The sequence below is a fragment of the Capra hircus genome, chromosome 16, assembly GCF_001704415.2.
Source record: "Capra hircus breed San Clemente chromosome 16, ASM170441v1, whole genome shotgun sequence".
Classification (NCBI taxonomy): Eukaryota; Metazoa; Chordata; class Mammalia; order Artiodactyla; family Bovidae; genus Capra; species Capra hircus.
In genome coordinates this window covers 63,211,384-63,236,474 of record NC_030823.1, presented here as the reverse complement: position 1 = coordinate 63,236,474, position 25,091 = coordinate 63,211,384, and the positions used below count along the sequence as shown (strand labels likewise).

Genomic DNA, 25,091 nt, shown 5'->3' with positions numbered 1-25,091 from the left:
TGTACTGCTATATTAATATATGTTATACATTAGAAAACATACACAAGATAAAGGACAAATTAAAAATAATTTGTCCTTGGGGCTCCTGGCTCATCTCACACTCACTGATTTTGTTTCGATGGAGCCCACCGCTTTAACTGACCTTTGGGCATCTTGCATGATGCCACTACACCAGCAGCACTATTATTAACTGTCCTTTGGGATCCCTCCCTAACTGCATGGGCTGGTAAGGATGTGATGGTCCTTTGCTAATTACCTATATGCTGCCTAGAAGCAGAGACTGGGTTCATTTGTGTGTTCATGACTTTGCCCTTCACATCTACCCAATGATTTCCACCCAAGTTTATTAAGGTTAATAATCACCCCACAGGTTAAAGCGTATAAAGTTGGGCGCCTGGTTCTAAGTGGTTTCATCTTGTGTTTGGCGGGGGCTAGCCAAGAGTGTTCATTCATCATCTCCTTTTGTTTTACTCTCACCTTCTCCATTTAGGTCAGAAAAGAAAAGAAGAGCCCAAGGTAATTTTTTTTCCTTGTTACTATTTCGAGTGGTAGAGAAAGGAAGAGCTTAGGTTGTCCACCTAACCATTTCTACGGGCAGCCTCCTTGGATTGTAGAAAGAGCCCCAAAGGAAGGGGTAGACCAGTTGTTACCATATATTCAGGGACCAGGGACCCCCCCACCCCCCCCTCCCCGGCATTTGACAATCTCCCCCTCTTCCATGCACACACTGCCTGCTGGCCCATGGCTGGTGGGCCAGGTATCACCCATAGGAATTTTTATCCAAGCATGAGTTGAGCTGGAGGACAGGACTCTGAAGGCCCTCTCATGTTAGTGTGAACCAGGCACTTCTGGGCTTTTCCCCCGGCATGGGGTACTTACTCCCTGGGATTCAGTATGTTGCTTGGAGGAAGCCTCAGGCACTGACAGATTCCCTCTGCTGGCTCTCCCAGCAGGAAGTCAAGCTCAGTGTCCCCACGTCCTACACACTCAAGGTGCATTACAAGTACACGGTGGTCATGGAGACTCAGTTCAGGCTCCCCTACAGCCAGGTCCGGGACATGGTGGCTAAGAAGCTGGATCTCCTGCCAGAACACACGAAGCTGAGGTGAGCTGCACAGAGGGAAACGCAAGGGTCCAGCCGGGAGCCCGCTGCGGGCCGGAGGATGGGCCTGCCCTGCTGCTGTCTGACTTGCTTCTTCCTCATCACCTCTACCCAGCTACCGTCCTCGGGACAGCAATGAGCTGGCGCCTCTTTCGGAATTCAGCATGAAGGATGCCTGGGCCCAAGTGAAAAACTATTGCCTGACGCTGTGGTGTGAGAACACCGTGGTGAGTGCCCAAGGGCCTGTAAGGCTGAATGTCTAACAGGTCACTTCCTCCACAACAGTTGAGCATTCATCCAGTGCGTGCTGGGCGCCTAGACCTAGGCATAGTGTTGGGAACATGGCAGGTAACAACCTGGAGCTCTGGCATCCTCACCCGGGGTGCAGCCAGGAGAGGTTTTCCCACAAGAGCAGAGCAGGCCCAGGAGCCCACAGAAAGCTTCAGGTCCCTTCCATCTGCAGCCACACCTAAGGTTTGGGCTCGATCAAGCAAGGTTAGAATGAAGTCCCAGCTTGAGGCTGAGTTCACAGCCATTCTTCACCTTAAGTTTCCATGGGGAAGGACATTTAGGAGTGGAAAAAAAATAGCGAGCGTTTATTTCATGAAGACGACTTGGATAACAACCTTCTACTAACAGCAAACACCTACTGAGAACTTTCTGTGTGCCGGACACTGTGCTAAGGGCACTCTGTGTATTAATTCTTATAACCGCCATAACTCTGTGAGGCATGTATTGTTATCCTGTTTTATAATGTAGGTAACAAGGCAAAGTGAGGTCCACCTGACCAACAGTACTCAGAGCCTGCCTGTACTCGTGAACAGGGCTCCCATCCCGTTAGGAGTCAGGCTGCACAGCAGGAGGTGAGAGGCCCACTACCAAGCGAGGCTTCATCTATGTTTTCAGATGTTCCCCATCACTTGCATTACTGCTTGAGCTCTGAAAGTGACTCTGAAAGTTGCTCAGTCACGTCCAACTCTTTGTGACGCTGCAGTCCATGGAATTCTTCAGGCCAGAATGCTGGAGTGGGATCTCCTCCAGGGGATCTTCCCAACTCAGGGATCAAACCCAGGTCTCCCGCATTGCAGGCAGATTCTTTACCAGCTGAGCCACCAGGGAAGCCCAAGAATACTGGAGTGAGTAGCCTATCCCTTCTCCAGTGGATCTTCCTGACCCAGGAATCAAACCGGGGTCTCCTGCATTGCAGGCAGATTCTTTACCAATTGAGCTATCAGAGAAGCCCACCAGAGCTCTACCTCCTGTCAGATGAGCAGCGGCATTAGATTCTCATAGACGCTCAAACCCTAGAGTAAACTCTGCATGTGAAGGAACTAGGGTTGTGTGCTCCTTACGATGATCATCCCGAAACCATTGCCACCTTACACAGCTCCAGGTCTGTGTGAAAACTGTCACTTCCATGAAACTGGTCCCTGGTGCCCAGAAAGGCTGGGGACTGCTGCTCTTGAACACCTCAGTGTACTGACAGTAAAAGGGCAGGTTATCTATAGGCCCTGGGGTCTAGAAGAGTTAAACTGACTTTCCAGTAAGAATGAGGGAGTCAGGAGCAAAGTTCAAGGCTAGAAGTAGCAGCTACACATTAGTTCTCTTGGGCTTTGTCCCTTAGTCTCCCTAGGAAAGGTTGCCATTTCTTTTTGCTGTAGATATTAATTTTCCCTCCCAACAATGGTCCTTGAAAATCATCCATCTGCTTTCTGTCAACAAAGTTGTCCTTTATGTCATTTCAAATAAGTGGATCGTACAGTATACATATTCTTTTAATAGTCCATTTCTTTTGAATGCTAAATGGTATTCCATTGTATGGATACAACTGGCTTATTCATTCAGTTGTTGGTGTACATTTGGGTGGCTTCCAGCGTTTATATAGTGACATTAATTCTTCAACAAACATTTTCTGGGCACTAACGTCTCTAGATAGGTACTGGAGATATAAAAACTAGTAAGACACAGGCCTTTTTTCATGAGGGGAAGAGCAAGCAGATGACTACAAAGCATGTGTGAAGTAAACTGATGGAGACACACAAATGCTTTACTCTGTTATGTAAGCATTTACCTAACATCAGGAGGGTATCTCACCCAAAAATGCTGGAGGGGAGTGGGACAAGTCTTCCTAGAGGCTGAAATTGTCTTGAAGCTTAGCCTGAAAATGCTGCATAGTATTAGCAAGATGGAGGAGGTTATGATGGATGTATGATATAGATGGAGAGAACAGGAGGGCAGACCACAAGAATAAGCACAGTGGGAAAGGGGCTCAGTGCTGTTGGGCAGGGACAGTGGTGGGAACAGTGTTGGAAAGACCACAGGGCCAGATAGGGGAAGCCTTGGACACTGCTGTGCTAGGTTGGTAGTGTGAGCAGGGAAGAAGATAAGTGAGGTCTTGTTTTGGATTGGTAATTTAAACGGCATATGAGGAAGGCAGAGAAATCAGATAGGCTGGCTGGTTACCGGGGTCCAGCCCCAGTTGGATCCAGGGTATCTGAAGCGTGGACGGCGAGGCGAGAGAGATATATAGATACAGAGAGATAAGGAAAGAATTTGCAGTTAAGAGAATAGAGGAGAGAAAAGAGGCTGATATTCCTTGCTTTACGCAGAAAGCCAATAAAGCCTCAGACAAGAGATTTGCTCTGTTCACGCAGGCCACAGGCGCCCTCTTGAATAGCGGAAGGTGCCCCGCCTTGGGCTCCCTCTCACGTGGGTCTTAGAAGCCCAGGCAGGAAAGTGAATGCAGAGAGCCTCTGTGCTCCAAGGAACTAGCCTGAAAAAGAGATAAAGAGAGAAAGAAAGTACAACATGGGGCAGCCAAGCTTGTGCAAGACCCGTAACTTTATTTTCAAAAGGAGCTTATATACCCTAAGTGTTACATAATGGAAGATGCAGAGTCATGCAGGGGCAGCAGTCCCGGCCCTTATTGATACCAGGCTTTCTTTCTGCATACCTTTCTGTATACAAAAGGTCTCAGGTGATTTACATTATCTTCTGGACAGGAGACCTGTTAACATTTTATGGCTCTTTTCCTTGATAAGTGTTAATCAACCAGAAAACTCATTTTCCCTTGAAGTGTTTTTTCTTTAATCTGCATCACCCTCAAAGTACTAAATAAAGTTACATTCCTACAGAACAAAGGTGCAGTGGGTTACAACAAAGAAAGTACTTAACTCAAAGATCTAATGTTGCTAATGCCAGGGCTACTACCTGTTTTCTCTATATACCAACTATATCAACAAATAAAAGATATGAAAACTCGGCAGCAAGTATTGGCTCAACAATGAAACCCTTAATCAGTTCTATTCTAATGATTTTTAACTCCTCGAAAGGCTCTACATTCCTAGAATGTTTTAAGCTTCCTGTGCCTCTCACAGTTGGGAGGCCATAAACAATCACATGTGTAGTTGAAAAAGTCCAGATAAACCTGTCAGGCAAGTTAGAAAGCTATCAGAGGGGTTTGAATTGAAACACTCTTATTATGCCCAGGAGACTTATTAACCAAAGCTCTACATTGATTTTCTTCAGAGAAAGGTGGTCAGGAATAGCCCCCTGTTAATGTCAGAGGAGTTGGTGAAAGTCATAAAATAGTAAGACAGACAGACTCTGGTTTTTGGGGTAGATGCTCGAGCAGTTCCAGGGGATCCCTCGAGTCCTGATCCGCCTTGCCCGTCAGGTCTCTCCGCATGACCTTGTCATGGGTGGGATCTCCCGTGCTGGCTCCCAGCAGCTGGTGGGCTTCCCCTGAGTAAACAGCTCCCAACCCACAATCAGGCGGCTGGGGAGTCCTGACACAGAGACCATGAACCTTCAGTCCCCACCGCCCAAAGCTGTCAAGTGGGGTCCCGTTGGCACTTCAGTTCCTCTTCTCACCTGTTTCCTGCTTTGGCCTTTGTCAACAGTGGCATCTGCAGTTTTATCTGCCTGAGGTATAAAACTGAATAGCTCCTAAGGGAATCCTTGGTCAGCTACTAGTTTTCAGCCACAAGTGGACTTTTGAGACCATAGAAATGACCACAGCAGGAAAGCTACTCCAGATATGTAGGCATGGGCCCAGCGAGTCCTTCCTCCAAACCCTCATCCCCACAGCTGGCTAGGGGTTACTGCTCAGTTAGGGAAGGGTCTCCTTTGCACTCAAATCAAAGACAAATGTTTGATGGGGAAGAACTAAAGAGGATAGGTCTGGAGGAAGGCCCTGTAGTAAACCCCACAAAGTAAACTTAGGGGTTCGAGTTCAGAAAATTGTTTCAGCAAGTGGAGCCCCTGGACCTGAGACTTCCGGGTGCCTCTGGCACCAACAAAGATCCATCTAGTCAAGGCTATGGTTTTTCCAGTGGTCGTGTATGGATGTGAGAGTTGGACTATAAAGAAAGCTGAGCACAGAAGAATTGATGCTTTTGAACTGTGGTGTTGAAGACTCTTCAGAGTCCCTTGGACTGCAAGGAGATCCAACTAGTCCATCCTAGAAGAGATCAGTGCTGGGTGTTCATTGGAGGGACTGATGTTGAAGCTGAAACTCCAGTATTTTGGCCACCTGATGTGGAGAGCTGACTCATTTGAAAAGACCTTGATGCTGGGAAAGATTGCGGGCAGGAGAAGGGGACAACGGAGGATGGGATGGCTGGATGGCATCACCAACTCGATGGACGTGGGTTTGGGTAGACTCCGGGGGTTGGTGATGGCCAGGAAGGCCTGGCATGTGCCGCCCATGGGATTGCAGAGTCGGCCACAGCTGAGCGGCTGTGCTGGCCTGGCTGGAAGGCCCAGGACCCAGGGGCAAGTGAGTGTCCCTGCAAGGTGTCCCCTGAAAGTGTGAAAGGTCACTCTAGCTTTTCCAATAATCTGTTTTTGGACTAATCCCTTCAGTTCTGTCTTGAAAGGATTCCTATTAGTTCGGCTCTAAATGTGAATTTGTTGTTCAGTCATGTTCGACTCTGTGACCCCATGGACTGCAGCATGCCAGGCTTCCCTGTCCTTTCCCATCTCCTGGATTTTGCTCAGATTCATGTCCATTGAATTGGCGCTGCTATCTATCTCATCCTCTGCTGCCCCCTTCTCCTGTTGCCTTCAATCTTTCCCAGCATCAGGGTCTTTCCCAGTGAGTCAGCTGTTCACATCAGGTGGCCCAAGTATTGGAGCTTCAGCTTCAGCATTACTTCACTGCAAATGTTGATTTTGTTTAAAAATTTTTTTTTTGTTTTGTTAATGATTGTTAACTCCCACAGGGAGTTCTTGATTAACAGATTTGGGATAGCGCAGACAAGTTTGCCTTTCTATAACAAGGTGCCCAGTGTTATGGGTGCTGGGGAAAAGGTGTTGATTTGGGAGTTGACTTTGGGTTCTTTCACTTACTTGTGATTCAACCTGTTTCTCCATCTGAGAAAAATTAACAATTGTACCTACCCTTTTTGGGATTAACATAAGGTTTCAGTAGGATTTTAAGATGATCTACAGTCCTGTCGACCTTTTGGTTCCACTTACCCAAAAGGCAACCCACTCCAGTACTCTTGCCTAGAAAATCCCATGGACAGAGCCACCTAGTGTCCATGGGGTCGCAAAGAGTTGGACATGACTGAGCGATTTCACTTTCACCCAACCATCCCGTGTTCATAAAGTACACACCAGGTCTATGCCTGGCACTGATCACAAACTTGGCTTTGAGTTTATATCCCAGGTGCTACATTGACATTTTGCTGATTGACTCCTTCAGTGATGTTCAAATGTTCATGGCAGGAAGTTAGGAAAACTAATAAATAGGCCCTTTACTATTTCAGGGTGACCAGGGATTTCCAGATGAACCTGAAGAAAGCAAAAAATCTGATGCTAATAACCAGACAACAGAACCTGAGCTTAAGGAAGGGAGCAAAGTGGTAGCTCTCTTTAGTTACGAAGCTACCCAGCCAGAAGACCTGGAGTTCCTGGAAGGGGACGTAATCCTGGTGATATCAACGGGTAAGTGCTACTCCCAGAGTGCAGAAACTAATGTACATGTTAGCAGCAATAAATACAAGGGAAGAGAGAAGAAAACATCAATCAGCTACAAACTTTAGCCAATGGTTTCAATTTCCTTCCCAGTTCTTAGTGGGAGGGAGCAAAACTGAGTGTGTTCACCTTTTCATCTGTTGCTCTCTTGGGCAGGGAAGCAACCAATGGCAGACTTTGGTCACATATTAAAGATGGTTTCGGAAGCCATGGGTTCTCACACTGGAGTCAACGAATTGGAAGGGGGTTTCAACCACGTTGTGTTTGCACTGAGCTGTGTGATAGTGATGTTTTGCAAACTACAGGTCTTTGAATTGATGTACTTTTTGAAGATGAGGGAAGAAAGGCATACATTTTGCCTTAAAAAACAACTATTCAGAATTGCTCTCTCTGGTGACTTCCCAGGTTGTTATAAATCAAACACAGTAAAAATTAAAATAAGTGGAGGGTTCTAATTTACTGCTTCTCAAACGCTAAGTGTGCTCATGCATCTTTTGTAATTTGTTAAATTTCTTTGACTCAGCGCCAGAGAGTCTGATTCAGGTCTGGGGTGGGGCCCACTGATTTCCATTTTTAACAAGCTTCCAGGTGATGCTGGTCTACTGACCATACTGAGAAGCAGCATTCTATTAATAACTCATGGTTTGACACTCTTCATTTCTTTACCTGGTAACAAGTCATATCAAGTTTCATTCACACGGCTGAAATCTTGTACATTAGCAATGCAAAACAGTTTAAACAGAACACCATTATCAATTATAACAGAAAATTAACAGATTAAGAAATGAGAGGCAGAAATGTCAGAGAGGGCAATGGCACCCCACTCCCGTGCTCTTGCCTGGAAAACCCCATGGATGGAGGAGCCTGGTGGGCTGCAGTCCATGGGGTCGCGAAGAGTCGGACACGACTAAGCGACTTCACTTTCCCTTTTCACTTTCATGCATTGGAGAAGGAAATGGCAACCCACTCCAGTGTTCTTGCCTGGAGAATCCCAGGGATGGGGTCGCACAGAGTCGGACACGACTGAAGCGACTTAGCAGCAGCAGCAACAACGTAAGAAATGAAAAACAAACAGGGTGCATGGTTGGTGCGCATATTCTAAAGGGAGAATGGAAATTCAGTTATAAGAGTTGGATTAAACTCTCCACACCATTTTTAAAGTGTCAGAACCAAGCAGCTGGCTAAATTTGTTTTTCAGGGGTGGGGATGAGATAAAGATGAACAAATGCTCTGAAGTCTTCTGGGTAGATATGGAGAGAAGGTGGTATACTCTTTACTGGGATTTGTATAGAAGTCTAAGTTGGTTTAATTCAGAAGTACCTATGTAAGATTTTGAAACTCTTGTAACACATAGGGAAATAGAATTCAGCATAAATATTGTGTAGGGCTGAGGGGTTGAGTTCTGTTACATTTAACAGTTGTGAATGGTTTCATTCCAAAAGATTCTCAAATTTTAAATGTGAACCATCTGGGTAACTTGTTAAAATGGATCCCAAATTAAGTTTGGGGTGGGACCTGAGATTTGGCATTTCTAACAAGCTCCCAGGATCCAGCACAACAAATGCTGATTCTCGTATCATAGAAGGAAGAATCAAGACAACAGTTTGCAATTAGAATTCCCTTGGGTGAACTCGGATGCCCAGCCACACTCCACACTAATGGACAGTTTCTGGGGACAGGATCCAAGTACACATGGTGCTGCTGTAATGTCTGATGGAGACACATCACATCCAAAGATGAGCCTCTGATCTGAACAGCTGCTACGGTCTGCTGGACAGGCTCTAGAATAGGTTGCAGCTACCCGAGGTGTCTGGTATTTATTGGCAGAATGACCCCGAACAAGCTATTAATCTCTTGTGTCTTCTCAGAACCTAGACTGAGTTACGTTTCTCTGGAATGTAGCTTTTGACCACAGAAAATTAAAATGGGGTTATTAGCTATAACTGAGTTATGAAGTCTATGCACATACTTTATTAAAGTCTCAAAATAGGTGCTATGAAAATTCTTGTATTTTACAAGCATGGACTGAACCCATCATTAGCTCCAACTCTCAATTCTTTGATCATTCACTAGTGAACAATCATTATTTATCTATTTAACCAATGGCATATCCTTGTCCTGTAATCAAAGGTTCCCAACAAAGCTAAAACTCTGTTAAAAAAAAAAAACCCACCTCACACATAAGGATTCATTGTTCAATTTCTTTCACTTTGGTAACTTTTTGAAGACTAAATTTTTCTGCATTTTACTCCTGTGTCTAAAACAAACCGATAATGAGATAGCTCCTACGTTCGCTCTTACCAGTCACTTTTCCAACGTTGACTTTTCCCTGTCAGCACAACTGGGGGTGAAGAAAGACCAACCCAAGTTCTATGTGGACTACTCGGGTGAGGGAATTCTCCTCTACTCATTTTAGAAGTCAACATATACTTTTCCTTTTATCAGTGAATGAAGAATGGCTGGAAGGGGAGTGCAAAGGGAAGGTTGGCATTTTCCCCAAAGCTTTTGTTGAACAACATGCAGCTACAGACTTGGAAAGCACACCCAGAAGAGTCTAGGATGTTTCACAACCTACAACGTTGAAGAAAAGGAAGTACTATCGCTTACAAGATTTGGCACGCCTCTGCTGTACATTCGAGAGACATCTCTGGGAGTATTAATTCATCTACTCTTCTGTTAAAACTTAACCTATTAGACGATGATGTGAGAACTTACAATGATTACGTTGAAGACGGGTGGGGGGGTGGTGGTCGGAAATGTCTAGAAGAGGGGGGTCTTCTAGGGTGCAGAAAATCTGTTTCTTGCTTGGAGTGCTGGCTACCCATGTTCGGTTTGTGAATTCACCGAGTTGTGTACTTACTATTGGTACACTTCTCTCTATATGTGATGCCTCAATAAAAAACTTACAAAAACAAGATACCCAGAGTGCAGGCCCAAGACCTAAGTATAAATATCCCCACTCCTAGACCATTACTATCACAAACTCCCGGGGACTGAGGTAACTTTATAGGTAACTCAGAAGATGTGAGCATGCACGCCTACACACAGGAAACTGACATTTTGGGGATTAGAAGTCTCGCTGCTTAAACAGAGCCTAGGCTGAGTTATGTTCCCCTGGAATATAGCTTTTAATTTCACAGAAAATTAAAATACTGGAACTACGTCCCTTGATTTCTTCTCATAGAGGACATCTGTTAGAGTTCAATAGTGAGTATATGCCACTAATACTTGAGATGAAAAGGGACCATGCTCAGGAAGCCAGGTGGTTAGTACCATCCTACTAGGTTATATTTGTTTTTCAGGATTAACTTGGGTGAGTTTCCATAAACTCAAAACGCCTGGCCTTAATTCCCCTTCCTCTTGTGGAATATTCTGTTAACAATTTTTCAAGTGTGTAGGTGCTTATGAAAAGCACATTTAGGAGACAAACTAGACTGAATCAACATCAGTGTGAAAACGTAGCTGGTGGGCGTGCGCACACACACAGGTGAGGTGCGGTGTTGGCTTCCGCACACAGCGAAGGCCGGCAGGTTACCACTGGAAATCAGGGGACACAACCTGAGGAAATACAACCCCAGAGCAGAGAACACCAAATACCGTTGCTGCTCATCACACTGAGTTGAGTTTACTGGGCCAATAGGATACACGGTCTCTGAGCTGCCTTATTAAGGGTGTTAGTAAGGATAAAAATGCTGAGTTGTTAACTCCTTTGCTTAAGCCATTCTTTATTAGAATCCATCCCTTTTTGTAATCCTGCACATCGGTTTGAAATATTACTAAAAACAAAAATAACTGTGAAGCATTTTCGATTTTTGACCTTTCATTCCCCTAGATGACTTGTGAGTAGTTTACATTTGTTAAGTTGGATTTTCTTTCAGGGCAGGAAAGAAACAATCTCTACACAGATCTGGTTGGAGAGAACATGGTTTAATTAAAGGCAAAGCTGATTTCAGCAGCTGCAGGTCTTGCACAGACAGACCAAAACAAATAAACAAAAACAAAAAGAAACACAAAAGAAAGTTTGCTACACAGAACCAGTTTCTGATGAAGATTCTCCTTTCCCTCCTCATTACTCCACACTGAGGATGATAAGGCGAGGGACCCCGCCCCAAGAGTCAAAAACATTCCAAACACCAAATTCTCATGCAGAAATGGGGCTGCAGACGGGACGTGGGCACTGCGGGAGCGAGACGGCGAACCTGGTGGGCGTGTCGAGGGTGCAAGAGTTGGTGACGGTTCAAACACTGGAATGTTGCAGCTGCCTGAATGCAGAGCTCAAACACACAAAGTGGGTAAAGGCAGCAGGGAAGAAGGGTCGGGAGGGAGGGGATGGGAGGACGGTGGTCACAGAGGTGGGGCTGGAGAGAAGCACAAAGGGTTTCATATTGCCATTGGGTGGGGGACTTCACCCTTTCAGACCTTTCAAAAAAAAAAAAGAACACAACATCAAAAACAAAAAACCCCAAACACCATGTCAAACTAAAAGAGCAGTAATGTAAGCATTCGGGACTCCAACCACTCTCTCGGAAGAGCAATGAGCATGAATCTCTCACCCCCTTTCATTGCTGGGGCTGCCCAGACTCCAGTGACGACCAGGGCTCCTGGATGTGCTTTGCTCTGTAGCTGTTTTCCAGCTCTTGAGTCCCACGCTAGCTCCACACACTCACACGCACCACCCCTCCCCTCCAGGGAGCAGACGGGCCAGCGTGCACACACATGAACACACACACGCGCACGCGAAGGAGAGCCCTCCCAGAAAACAAACCCTACCACTAGCACAGCAATTGGACATTTAGATTGTTTCCATAATTTCCCCTTAAAATATTACTTTTCCAGGAAATGACTATCAGAAATGCTGTCCTTCTGTTTCTACACAAGCAAACTCTTCAGTCCTCTTTCCTTCTAATAAATATCAGATAAAAAGTTTCTTTTCCTTTCTTCCGCCTTCTCCAGAGTGGACTCCGCTGTGTTTTCCTTCTGTGCCTGACGCACAGGCGTCCATGTTGCCTTGGATTTCCTCTGAAAGTGGAGGCTGGGAGACCACAGCCGGACAGGGCCTGGCCGCTCAGCGGGCCGCGCGTACCCCGCCACTTCCTTCTGTTTCAGACTGTCTTTTGGGCCCCAACTGCTGGCCCCCATGCTGTTGCTTCTTGGCGAGATGTTGTACACATTAGGAATAAAAACGATTACAGCACACAGCACAGGGTAGAAAGGGGGTGGAGGTAGGGACAGGAGGAGGTGGGTGGTAAGTAGGATGGGGGCACAAAAACCAACCAAACAAAAAGTAACCACACTGAAAGCTTCTACCTATTAAACTGTGTCAGGCCATGAATGGACTAGCCTGCCTGCTGCGGGACTGCCTGCGACACTACCGTAAAATGGACAGGAGTCACAAACGTTCCTTTAGAGCCCTACGGCAGTCCTCGGCTAGTCCAGCCCAGCACCAGCAGCCATGCGGCATCCTCAGCTGGGGCTCGAGCACCTACAGAGTGAAGGGCATTTCCGGCTGGAGTCTCCAGGCTAGAGGAGGGCCCACCAGAACCTTCTGAGTCCAAGCGGAGGCCGCGTCCTCGCCCTCATGGACCGTTTCCACGGGCTGAAGAGGTCGGTTTCCCCATCCTGTCACCACCAACCTCTCACAGGAGCAGTGCACGGGGTTTTTCCTTGCTACACACTGACTAGAAGAAGCACATCTGTGTATGGAAGAATTCAGTGTGATATCTTACTACTGAGAGTAATAACAATAATAAAAGATGTTCAGGAGTAATTTCAACTACATTCTCAGTCAGCAAAGCAATCATTAATGGATTCCTATTTTATTCCCCAAAGAGGAAAAAAAAAAGGACTGAGAAGTTCCCATTGGCTTCTCCCATCTGCCTTCCCTTCTCAGCTTTCACTTCCCATGTGGCTGGGGACATGCACGATGGAGAAGGTGAGAGGCGGTGATATCAGGTAACTGAGTGAGACAAACAGCAGTTCCTCTCCCCCTCCAGAAGGCCCCGGGGGGACGGAGAGTTCCTGATGGTTTTTTCTTTTTGTTGCACTGCGGACATTTCGTGCACACTCAGCAGGCTGGTGGAATACTTACACCCTCTCAACAGCGAGACACAGAAAAGAGGGCTGCCACCTGCAGGGGACTGTGTGGGTCAGTCCTGCAAACCCAACATGCCATGGTTTATGGAGCCTTCATTCCCAGGGTGCCGCTCTGGCCTCAGTGTGGAGGATTCATGGCGCCTTGTCCCCGCTGCTGTTTCTGCTTCTGCTGCATTAACAGCTGCTCCAAAGCGGAAGGTCCAGGATGCATCATGGAACTGGACCAGATAGACTGAAAAACAGTCCAGAGCTTGTCAGCAGAGGTCACATGCCTGGTTGTCTGAAAGGGATTTGATTTTCAATCCCAGCCAAACATAAAGGCGTGTATGTCCCAAGCTCCCCAAACACTGAAAAAATCCAGCTATTACAAGGAGTTGCTGTAAGACCAGGTCCTTCAAGACTGGTTAGTTAGCTCTCATTAAGATCATTTTAAACCAGAAAAGGTGAAAGTATGTTTTCTATAAAGTCTTTTTACTAAAATTCAGCTCCATGTGAGAACAGACACTGACTAGCTATAAAGGTTTTAGGCAGGCAAAACATTTATGAAATTAGATATCCTTCTTTTACTTGTTCAGAAAAGGAGTAAAGAAAATATTTCAAGATGAGTCAGAATTTTCTTAATCTTCGAATCCAACTAAAACCTTCATGTCTGTCCCCCGGAGGATACTGGTTTATCACTAGTGAATCCAAAAATTTAAAAAAAAAAAAAAAAATCCTTTTAAAGAATCTTATAATGCAGATCATGCTTTGAAGACTTTGCCAGATATATAGTATGAATCAAACAATCCTAAGGGCCTTAGGAATAAGACTAGCTATTTATGTGAATGAATGCAGAGACATCTCATATGGTTCTTGTTCCTGATCCACTCACCTTTAGGCTCTCCATGAGGACAGCAGAGGAATCCTCCATGGATGGGCCATGGCCTGTCCAGGAGCCACTTGGAGTGCTGGCCTGATGCCAACTGCTCTCAGAGGATGATGCTGCTGAGAGATAATCGATGCCAAACCCACCCATGGCTAGGAATGAAGAGAAAAGAATAATTCAAGAAGATGTTCTTTCACTGCCAAAGGTCCAGGAAGGACACAAAGCCAGTCAGTTCACTTCTGCTAAGCAATGAAGACTGGCTCTCACCTGGCTTATCAGTTTTCCACCGGTCTGCCGTTCTCCTATCCCTGTTATCTGGAGTCCCAATGGGTCCAAAATTGGAGAAAGGGACAGAATTGTGGTTGTGTGTTGGAGGGGAGCTTGGCAGGCTGCTTGGGTTGGAGGAATGAGGAGACTGGCTGGCTGGTGTTGAATGATCTATTGAATAACAGCAACGCAAGGCATTAAATAGAAATGTTTCACAAACATACCAAGAACGAAAGTTTCCGGGAGATTTGATCACTTAAATTCTCTTAAAAATAACCACAGGGTTTCGGGAGAAAGGCAAAATAAAGGCCCCCAGAGGGACCCTGCCAGATGTACTAGCCTGTATTACTGTACATGTCTAAGGCACGTTCCTTACCTTAAAAATAAAAACGTAGACAGTTTTGTCAAATGTATGCACTGTTTTGGTGTGCCTGTTTCAGATAAGTATATACTGGTCTTCTCTATCAGGTCAGAATTGCCTAACCTTAAGAATTTTCCTGCAAAGAATGAATATCTACCCAAATAAAACTAAAAAACAGCTGCAAACCTTAAGATAAAACTCGTATTTTTCTCCCTTACAACTGTGCTCATTACTGAGAATGTAAAACAGCTTTTTTTAATGGCATTTATTATGTGAACCAGCTCACCAGGCTTTTTTACACCCCATTTTCCTTCAGAAGTTACTTTAAAAACAAACACAAACGACAACAACAAAAGTCATAGACAAAAACCACCAAATACATAAAATTACCAAACCACACTATCTTTCAAGTGTACGGGTAATAATGCAAAGTCTATAATTTAAAGACTAGTCAATACCTGAACTGGCAGGAAGAGATGGAGACCATGGAGTCCCTTCAAAAAGGGAGTACAATGATGTTTCCTGGGGAGCCATTGAGGGATTAAGTTCTGCTTTGGAGCTGGGTGTCAGGTTTTTCCCGTACACCTCATTGAACACACTGTTATTTGGGTATCGTTCCTGAAAGACAGCGACCACCAAGTTAACAGACTCACTCCAATGAAAGAAAATGTAGTGTTCATGCACGTGCATGCTTGACAGATCTTAAGACTTTCTTTGCAAGACAAACTTTTGAAGGCTTTTACTTCTGTTTCTTTCAGTTTTCCTGTTTTTATTCATTCGCTTTTTACTTTCCCCCACCCTTTATCCTGTTCTATGTAAACCGCTCAGGTTAAACAGTATGAATAATTTACTTGGCTGAACAAGAGAGCCCCATTTCAAACTTACAGAAGTCTCCAGTACACCCTAATCAAAGCGGGGGGAGGGGGCAGGGGGGAAAATCAGATACCTGGAAAATACCAATATATGGAAGAGAAAGGAAAGAGAAAAACAGATCTATTGAGACAGACTGGGAAAGAAACTGCTAGCCCACAGCAGGATGCCTCACTGTTTACGCACCTGATTGAGGGAGAATCCGGTGAGAGACAGGAAAGAAGATGAATGTGACATGAGCTCTGAGGGCTTCTCCAATAAGGATTTCTTCATAGTCCCAGAGGGAAAACAAAAGATAGTTAAATTATGCTTTCCATTTTCTTAGTACTAATTTTAAGATACCAGACAAGCAAAATATAGGATCACAATTTAAGAATACCTGTATTCATCTCTCTTGTACAAATTAAAGCTTAGAAAGTATCAATTCAACTCGGATTACTTTTTATTAATACCATGGTCCTGCTAAGGGCCAGTCATCACAGGTGAGTCAGACAGAACCCTCCTGATCAGTACTTCTAACTTAAGCACAGAGATCCTGGCAGGGACCCTGGAAACTGGCAGTACTGAGTATTCACTAGGTAAGAACCTCAGGAATCCCTTTGTCACTAGCTGCATTTAAAATGCTCTCAAAACAAGACACTGAACTGATCAAACACTGTTTTCTTCCTAATTTCTTCCCCCCTCGCTAGAATCTTAAAACACAGGCATTAATGACTTTAAAAAAGCCTTTAGATTCATCTGACAACTGGCTTTGTTAGCATGGTTCCTAAGCAACTCTTATTTATGGTATGTATTCAAACACTTGCTGAAGTCAAGTTTACATTTATTGGTCCTTAAGAAACTCATTGGTTAAAAAAAAAACAAAGCTGAATCTCTGATGCTCACTATCACTGAAATGTTGGTCAACAAAGCATTTATTAAACACTTGCTACATGCACGGCACAGTCACACACGACATCAGTAATGATGTTAAATGTAGGAAGGGTTATAGTTAAGGTGTTTTTTTTTTTTTCAACATGACAAAACCCCACTAAAAGCAATCCCCCGCCCCCCACCCCTCTTGTTTCACCATTAGGTTCATTTCCAATGGAGAAGGTAAGCACAACAAGAATTAAGGGATTAGGAAACAAGTGAACAGAAAGGCGCTCTGCCCCTAGGCCCTTAAGCCACCCAGCCAAAACAAAAACAAAACAGCAAGAAAGGCAAACAGGTAGAATCAACAGTTTAGCAGCTGGGCTGGCCACGACCTCTAGGTGCTGTCACCGCACTACTACTATCGGGTGTCTAGGGGATCTTTTATTTCTGCTAATTTGGGGAGGGTGGGGAGTGGGAGGTCTGTGTGGCCACTCACTCAGAAAAATTCTTAAGGGAACTTCAAGTGCTAGAGATGGCAGTTTCTGTCAGGAGAGCCATTAAGCTTTTTTTCTAACACTAAAATCAGTGCACTTTAGTCTTGTGAACGTTTTCTTACCCTGTGTTTATGGGAAAGAATCGGCAAGAAAGTGGAACTCAAAAATGTTTTACACTTTATTAAGGAGCAGGGAAGGGGGAAAAAAACCTCATAGCATACATCTTTCTTGCAGTTCCCGACCTCAGTAAAACATGTAAATAATGGCATCCTTTGAAATGCAGACTGGGACATAGAAGATTATTTTTAAAAGATACTACTAATCAATTCTTAGACCTTATCTCTGTGCTCACTCATTGATGGTACTCCAATCATGTTTTAAAATTGAGTCCTCTTCATATTACAAATCTGGCTCTGAATTTAGATCAGGGCTTTTAGTTAACCAAACAAAAGAACCACTTACTGTTTAGTAAAATCAATCTAGAATCTTTTTATTCAGTAAAACATCTGGAACATTATTTCATTTCATATTTTGAATACATGAGGAAAAATCTCACTGTTCCTAAGCCAGATTAAACGACACCTAAAATTCCCGGGTCCAGGTGGAAATGACACCTGAAAAGGAAGTTAATTTCCCAGCATTACATCTTGTGTGTGCCCAGCCCTGCAGGATGCTTTCTGGATAACATATATTACAAAGCTACAAGATTCGGGGAAACTATGGGACGAAGTTTTGCCGCATTTTACTGTCATGTGAATGTTAGTTTGGGCAATCAGGAAATAAGCTTTAAAATTCTGTTAAAAAAAGGAAAGCCCTAGAAAGAAGAAACTACCTATTCTACTACAAAATCTCAGAAGAAAAGGTAGGGGTTGCAGCAAGAAAAAGAATTACATCAAATACATACAAAGAGGCTTCGTCCAGGAAGAGAGGCGAGAGGCCCCAGCAGAGCTGGGTAAAGATCAGGAGGGTTAGAAAAAATCAGCTCTTCCTCTTCCTCCAAGGCAGCCAGACTCTTTAACAGGTCCGGAGGAAGCAGAGGGGAGCCTTTGGGGTCCTAGTGACAGAAAGGATCACAGTGAGATGCAATAAGGGATGACAAAAGCACAGCGGAGTAGTAGCATCATTAGGGAGATGAAGGCAGCTAAAGTCAAGGAGGAAGCTGTAAGGAACAGTAAGAGCATTATGCAAAGAGGAAAAGGCTTCGAAACACCAAAGCAAAGTGACACAAGGACAATGAGAAGGAAAGATCAAGACACCAGAAAGAAGTAAAGACGGTGACAAACAGAGCAGAACACGAAAGGCTAAGGTGGACAGCCAGTGAAACAGCGCAAGGGAGCAGAGAGGTCAGTGTTATCTGGGGCTGACAGAGAGACAGCTTTTTAAAAAAAGTTCCCAACACACACCTGTTTCTTATGAGTAAAAAGGGCAAAGACAGGGAACTCCACCGTCAAAGATGACAGGCTAAATTTGTTCCTCAGAAAGCCACTTGCTTAAATATGCAGTAACCCTACTTTTAAACTTAGATGACCCAGCCCAACTGAGGAGCTTTGTCTCAGAATTCTCTAATGTGCTGCCTTAGAGATTTCTGCACATGGTCCTCTCTGCCAGACCATCAAGTTCAACGTCAGGAATGGCGTTCTTCAGCTTCCCCAAATCTATGTGGTGTGAAGAGGGTGCCAAGAGCTGCACCTACTTACTCAGTGGCGTTCTGTCGCACTAACGAGATCAGAGGGACCTTTAAACATCTAGCTGAGACCTCTGAGGTGCCTGGAGACAGGAAAGGACACGCACCTCAAACGGCATCCTGGGCGCAGGGTCCTGCTCTGGACGGAAGACTCCCGGGGACCGTTTGCCCCTGCGGTCCACACTGGCTTGCTGCGCCATCACAGCTCTGTTATCAGCAGCGCTGTAGGAAGAATCCCAGTAGAACTCCGGGATCTTGACTTCTGAGGGGTTGTGGTTATATGGCTCCATGGGGAAAGGCTTCATCGTTTTCTCAAGAGGCTGCTGCTGCCTTACAGGAGGTTGCAACGACGGCTCAAACAGTTTTATGGGGTCTTGGGTTTGAAGGTAGTAGGGCTGTTTCACAGGCATGATTTTCCCTAATGGGCCTTGAACCTGAGGGGGATTCCACAGCTGTTTGGAGGCATCTGCCTGTTGATACTAAAAAAAGAGATGCCTGGTTCACCAAGATGAGGATAAAATGTAATGTTACTTCACTCAGGACTCACAGAGAGAACTTGAGAGATTTTACCATCAACAAAACTCTGGGTCACGCAGGCTTATCTTTTCTTTAGGGTTTTCAACACACAGAGCTTTTTGGGAACAGATTAAGGGCACTGAGTTCATGTTCTCTTTCACTTCTGATATTAAGAGGTTTAACTGATGAGGTGTGAGCGTGGGTGGGTGGGCACCCATTTCCCCTTCTGCTCCACGTGCTGCAGGATGGTGAGACTGGAGACTGGCGCCACAGTTCTCTTACCATCTCATCACAAGCACGAGTCTGTTTCCCTTCTGTAGTTCAGCTTTAAATATGGAAAATTATTTTCAGAAAATCCCTTTCTATAAAGCTGACAAGCAGTAGCAGCAAAGTATGGTAGGTACTATCTATTCTCCTTTACAAAAGAAAAAAGAACAACTGAACCTTCCTAAACAGCAAAGACTGCTGTGTTCCCATAATCATAAGTCTAAGCAAAAAGTAGCTGAATACTTATTTTCTCTTTTTAAATTGGAGGATAACTGCATTACAATGTTGTATTGGTTTCTGCCATACAACAGTGTGAATCAGCCGCAGGTATACATACATCCCCTCCCTCCCACATCCCACCCTTGCCCCGCCCCATTCCACCCTCCCCGGGTTGAGCTCCCTGTGTCATAAAGCAACTTCCCATTAGCTCTCTATTTTACGGAGGGAGGTGGATTAACTAGTATTTTTAATTAACTTGACACTGAATGATTTCAGGTACTCCACTCCTCACCTCAGCTGGAAGTACACACAACTGTAACTCACCTGCTGGAATCCAGAGTGGTGAGGAGGACTTTTCCCCAAAGCCGGCACAGCTTTTGTAGGGGACTGCTGCTGCTGAGCTAGAGCTTGAACCTGCAGCTGGCTTGCAGTCTGTGCTGCTGGCGGAGCGGGGAGAGGTGGGAGGGGCTGCTGGGACGGCGGCTGAGGCTGCTGGGGTCCCTGGGTCACGGGCCCTGGTCCGGAGGGCCGCTGCTGGCTGTAAGGGATGTGGGACTGTTTCCCAGCTTGCACCTGGTTTCCTGCTGGAGAGTGAGCTGCAGGCTGAAGGAAGGTTCCTGGGACAGAAACACCAGCTGGGAAGGTGTAACCTGAGCCCATAGAAAATGCCACAGGAGGGGGGATAACATATGTTGGGGGCGGGAACCCTTCAAAATAGAAGAACATCGTTTTAGTTCTAAGGAAACTTAGCAAACGAAAGACAAAAATTAGTCATTTGGGGCTGGGGTGGAGAAGAGGTTTTCTAATAAATCATGAAAGACAGGGATCAACCATCAAGTAAGACTCAACTGTCAACCTTTAACCTGATTTCAAGAATTAAATACAGATTACTGCCTGCTACTTCTATCCACTGAGGCAACTGGAATGTCCTAAAGGTTTCTCAGATGCCATGTTTAGTGACAGGCATTCCTTCATAATAACAAGCATGCACTTGCACAGAAACTACAGGTAAATGGCTCAAAAATAACTGAAACATTAGGGAAAAGAGAACTTCCTTATACCTTCTAATATTAAGGGTTTAGTAATGTCCTTCAGAGTCTAGAATTTCTCAACAGGTGAATAGAAACTCCTACACAGACGGAATTCAGCAGAAGACATTACAAAACATGTATTTACCTGGCCGGCTGGGAAGAGGAGGGAAGGCTCCAGGGTGATGAATGGGGATGAACTGGGAGTTACTTGCTTGACTTGGGGTTTGAGTTACAGGTGTTTTCCTGGCTTCAGACACTGGAGTCTTTCTTAACTCTGTCTGAGATTTTACCTATGACCAACCAGAAGCAAGACTGTCTATAATAATCTGAAACTCAAATGAGACAGAAAGCAGCACCTACTCTAACAAAGGATTTAAAACCCTATGTTAAAAAAAAATAAAGTACATGCTTGGTCCACTGGAGAAGGGAATGGCAAAGCACTTCAGTATTCTTGCTTTGAGAACCCCAGGAACAGTATGAAAAGGCAAAATAATAGGATACTGAATGAGGAACTCCCCAGGTCAGTAGGTGTCCAATATGCTACTGGACATCAGTGGAGATATAACTCCAGGAAGAAAGAAGGGATGGAGCCAAAGCAAAAACAATACCCAGCTGGGGATGTGACCGGTGATAGAAACAAAGTCTGATGCTGTAAAGAGCAATACTGCACAGGAACCTGGAATGTGAGGTCCATGAATCAAGGCAAATTGGAAGTGGTCAAACAAGAGATGGCAAGAGTGAACATCGACATTCTAGGAATCAACGAACTAAAATGGACTGGAGTGGGTGAATTTAACTCAGATGACCATTATATCTACTACTGCGGGCAGGAATCCCTCAGAAGAAATGGACTAGCCATCATGGTCAGCAAAAGAGTCCGAAATGCAGTACCTGGATGCAATCTCAAAAACGACAGAATGATCTCTGTTCGTCTCCAAGGCAAACCATTCAATATCACCGTAATCCAAGTCTATGCCCCAACCAGTAATGCTGAAGAAGCTGAAGTTGAACGGTTCTATGAAGACCTACAAGACCTTGTAGAAGTAATACCCAAAAAAGATGTCCTTTTCATTATAGGGGACTGGAATGCAAAAGTAGGAAGTCAAGAAACACCTGGAGTAACAGGCAAATTTGGCCTTGGAATATGGAATGAAGCAGGGCAAGGACTAATAGAGTTTTGCCAAGAAAATGCACTGGTTATAGCAAACACCCTCTTGCAACAACACAAGAGAAGACTCTACACATGGACATCACCAGATGGTCAACACCGAAATCAGACTGATTATATTCTATGCAGCCAAAGATGGAGAAGATGTATACAGTCAGCAAAAACAAGACCAGGAGCTGAGTGTGGCTCAGATCATGAATTCCTAATTACCAAATTCACACTTAAATTGAAGAAAGTAGGGAAAACCGCTAGACCATTCAGGTATGACCTAAATCAAATCCCTTATGATTATACAGTGGAAGTGAGAAATAGATATAAGGGCCTAGATCTGATAGACAGAGTGCCTGATGAACTATGGAATGAGGTTCGTGACACTGTACAGGAGACAGGGATCAAGACCATCCCCATGGAAAAGAAATGCAAAAAAGCAAAATGGCTGTCTGGGGAGGACTTACAAGATGTGAAAAGAAGAGAAGCAAAAAGCAAAGGAGAAAAGGAAAGATATAAGCATCTGAATTGCAGAGTTCCAAAGAATAGGAAGAAGAGATAAGAAAGTCTTCTTCAGCGATCAATGCAAAGAAATAGAGGAAAACAACAGAATGGGGAAGACTAGAGATCTCTTCAAGAAAATCAGAGATACCAAGGGAACATTTCATGCAAAGATGGGCTCAATAAAGGACAGAAATGGTCTGGACCTAACAGAAGCAGAAGATATTAAGAAGAGGTGGCAAGAATACACAGAAGAACTGTACAAAAAAGATCTTCACGACCCAGATAATCACGATGGTGTGATCACTCACCTAGAGCCAGACATCCTGGAATGTGAAGTCAAGTGGGCCTTAGAAAGCATCACTACGAACAAAGCTAGTGGAGGTGATGAAATTCCAGTGGAGCTATTTCAAATCCTGAAAGATGATGCTGTGAAAGTGCTGCACTCAATATGCCAGCAAATTTGGAAAACTCAGCAGTGGCCACAGGACTGGAAAGGGTCAGTTTTCATTCCAATGCCAAAGAAAGGCAATGCCAAAGAATGCTCAAACTACTGAACAATTGCACTCATCTCACATGCTAGTAAAGTAATGCTCAAAATTCTCCAAGCCAAGCTTTAACAATATGTGAACCGTTAACTTCCTGATGTTCAAGCTGGTTTTAGAAAAGGCAGAGGAACCGGAGAAAATTGCCAACATCCGCTGGATCATGGAAAAAGCAAGAGAGTTCCAGAAAAACATCTATTTCTGCTTTCTTGACTATGCCAAAGCCTTTGACTGTGTGGATCACAATAAACTGTGGAAAATTCTTAGAGAGATGGGAATACCAGACCATCTCACCTGCCTCTTGAGAAATCTGTATGCAGGTCAGGAAGCAACAGTAAGAACTGGACATCGAACAACAGACTGGTTCCAAATAGGAAAAGGAGTACATCAAGGCTGTATATTGTCACCCTGCTTATTTAACTTCTATGCAGAGTACATCATGAGACACGCTGGACTGGAAGAAACACAAGCTGGAATCAAGATTGCTGGGAGAAATCTCAATAACCTCAGATATGCAGATGACACCACCCTTATGGCAGAAAGTGAAGAGGAGCTAAAAAGCCTCTTGATGAAAGTAAATGAGGAGAGTGAAAAAGTTGGCTTAAAGCTCAACATTCAGAAAACGACTATCATGGCATCTGGTCCCGTCACTTCATGGGAAATAGATGGGGAAACAGTCAGACTTTATGTTTTTGGGCTCCAAGATCACTGCAGATGGTGACTGCAGCCATGAAATTAAAAGACGCTTACTCCTCGGAAGAAAAGTTATGACCAACCTAGACAGCATATTCAAAAGCAGAGACATTACTTTGCCAACTAAGGTCCGTCTAGTCAAGGCTATGGTTTTTCCTGTGGTCATGTATGGATGTGAGAGTTGGACTGTGAAGAAGGCTGAGTGCTGAAGAATTGATGCTTTTGAACTGTGGTGTTGGAGAAGACTCTTGAGAGTCCCTTGGACTGCAAGGAGATCCAACCAGTCCATTCTAAAGGAGATCAGCCCTGGGATTTCTTTGGAAGGAATGATGCTAAAGCTGTAACTCCAGTACTTTGGCCACCTCATGAGAAGAGTTGACTCATTGGAAAAGACTCTGATGCTGGGAGGGACTGGGGGCAGGAGGAGAAGGGGACGACCGAGGATGAGGTGGCTGGATGGCATCACGGACTCGATGCACGTGAGTCTGAGTGAACTCCGGGAGTTGGTGATGGACAGGGAGGCCTGGTGTGCTGCGATTCATGGGTTTGCAAAGAGTCGGACACAACTGAGCGAGTGAACTGAACTGAACTGAACTGACATGCTTATTCACTTCACCTAAATTAAAAATGGGAAAATCAAATTACTTAAATACCTCAAAAAGCAGTAAGGGCTTAGTTTTACTCGTATAGTTATTTTGTTTCACAAAATCACTGAAGTACGAAATATGGAAGAGGACTGAGAACTCATTTCTTTTATAAATGAGACACCCAATGCCAAAAGGGTGAAGCAGTTGCCTATTTTCTTAAGCCAATGCTGTCAGCCCCAGGGCCATGTATTCTCTAATTCATTAAGAACATACATGGATTGATAATGAGCGCTAGCTCACAGATGAGACACTTTGGCCCTCAGTGTAACTTCATCCGGGAGGCTTTAAAGGTATCAGTCAAGCACCCACCCTCCACCCTGCAACGCTACCACCCCCAGAATAAATGAGGATACTTTCAGTAGCAAAAAATCAGGCCTGAGATCCTACACGCAGCACTAGAGAAGCAGATGCCATATGCACTGCTCAAGCAATATGAAGATGAGTAAAATGAGGAAAACCAGCAGCATATAATAGAAAACTTAGGATGAGGTACAGAGGGTGGTGATACACTGATTATTGTCAGGCTTTCTTTAATCACAGATACTCAGATTTCAAAGGGATGTGAGACTGGAAGAGATTTCATTTTCCTAGACCTTTCTGGGAGGCAGCTTCAGAGAATGAAGGCAGAGCAGGCAGGAAACAGCTGAACTCTTTACCCCTAAAACACTGATTTCTGGCTTTATAGTTCTTTTGGCGTTTGTCCCTTGCCTTTCCCCAACACCTCTCACTGTCTCTCTGCCTTTCCTCAATTTCTACCATGTTTTTCTCTGTTTCTCCCCCTACTATCAGTATTAAAATGGAACTATTATGTCCTTTCCCAAAAAAAACCTTGTAAGGAAAATACACTGTAGATAATTTTATCTGAAGGCAGCTTTCAAAAATGTAAGATTCCTCATGCCTACTGTAAATAAATACATTTGCCAAAATGTGTTAATGAATCAAA

General features: G+C 44.6%; 2 protein-coding genes across 9 annotated transcripts in view; one reads left to right on the top strand and one right to left on the bottom strand.

Moving 5' to 3' along the window:
• Window positions 1-11,520, top strand: part of NCF2 (neutrophil cytosolic factor 2) — a 38,762-nt gene extending 27,242 nt beyond the window's left edge. The window contains exons 11-15 of one of the 2 annotated variants that reach the window (XM_005690962.3): window positions 491-516; window positions 954-1,105; window positions 1,218-1,329; window positions 6,877-7,054; window positions 9,530-11,520. In XM_005690962.3, coding sequence (XP_005691019.1) covers window positions 491-516; window positions 954-1,105; window positions 1,218-1,329; window positions 6,877-7,054; window positions 9,530-9,642 — 581 coding nt within the window. In that variant the 3' untranslated portion in view covers window positions 9,643-11,520. Of the gene's footprint in view, window positions 1-490; window positions 517-950; window positions 1,106-1,217; window positions 1,330-6,876; window positions 7,055-9,529 lie in introns of both variants that reach the window. The other variant, XM_018060701.1, reaches the window with a different exon arrangement.
• Window positions 10,993-25,091, bottom strand: part of SMG7 (SMG7, nonsense mediated mRNA decay factor) — a 92,665-nt gene continuing 78,566 nt past the window's right edge. For 2 of the 7 annotated variants that reach the window (XM_018060696.1, XM_018060695.1), the window contains exons 15-23: window positions 20,752-20,896; window positions 19,900-20,282; window positions 18,681-19,052; window positions 17,794-17,943; window positions 15,727-15,807; window positions 15,129-15,288; window positions 14,310-14,480; window positions 14,049-14,194; window positions 10,995-13,457 (exon numbers count right to left, since the gene is read on the bottom strand). In XM_018060696.1, the coding sequence (XP_017916185.1) occupies window positions 13,296-13,457; window positions 14,049-14,194; window positions 14,310-14,480; window positions 15,129-15,288; window positions 15,727-15,807; window positions 17,794-17,943; window positions 18,681-19,052; window positions 19,900-20,282; window positions 20,752-20,896 (1,770 nt within the window). In that variant the 3' untranslated portion in view covers window positions 10,995-13,295. Of the gene's footprint in view, window positions 13,458-14,048; window positions 14,195-14,309; window positions 14,481-15,128; window positions 15,289-15,726; window positions 15,808-17,793; window positions 17,944-18,680; window positions 19,053-19,899; window positions 20,283-20,751; window positions 20,897-25,091 lie in introns of all 7 variants that reach the window. The other 5 variants (XM_018060700.1, XM_018060699.1, XM_013970377.2 and 2 more) reach the window with 4 other exon arrangements.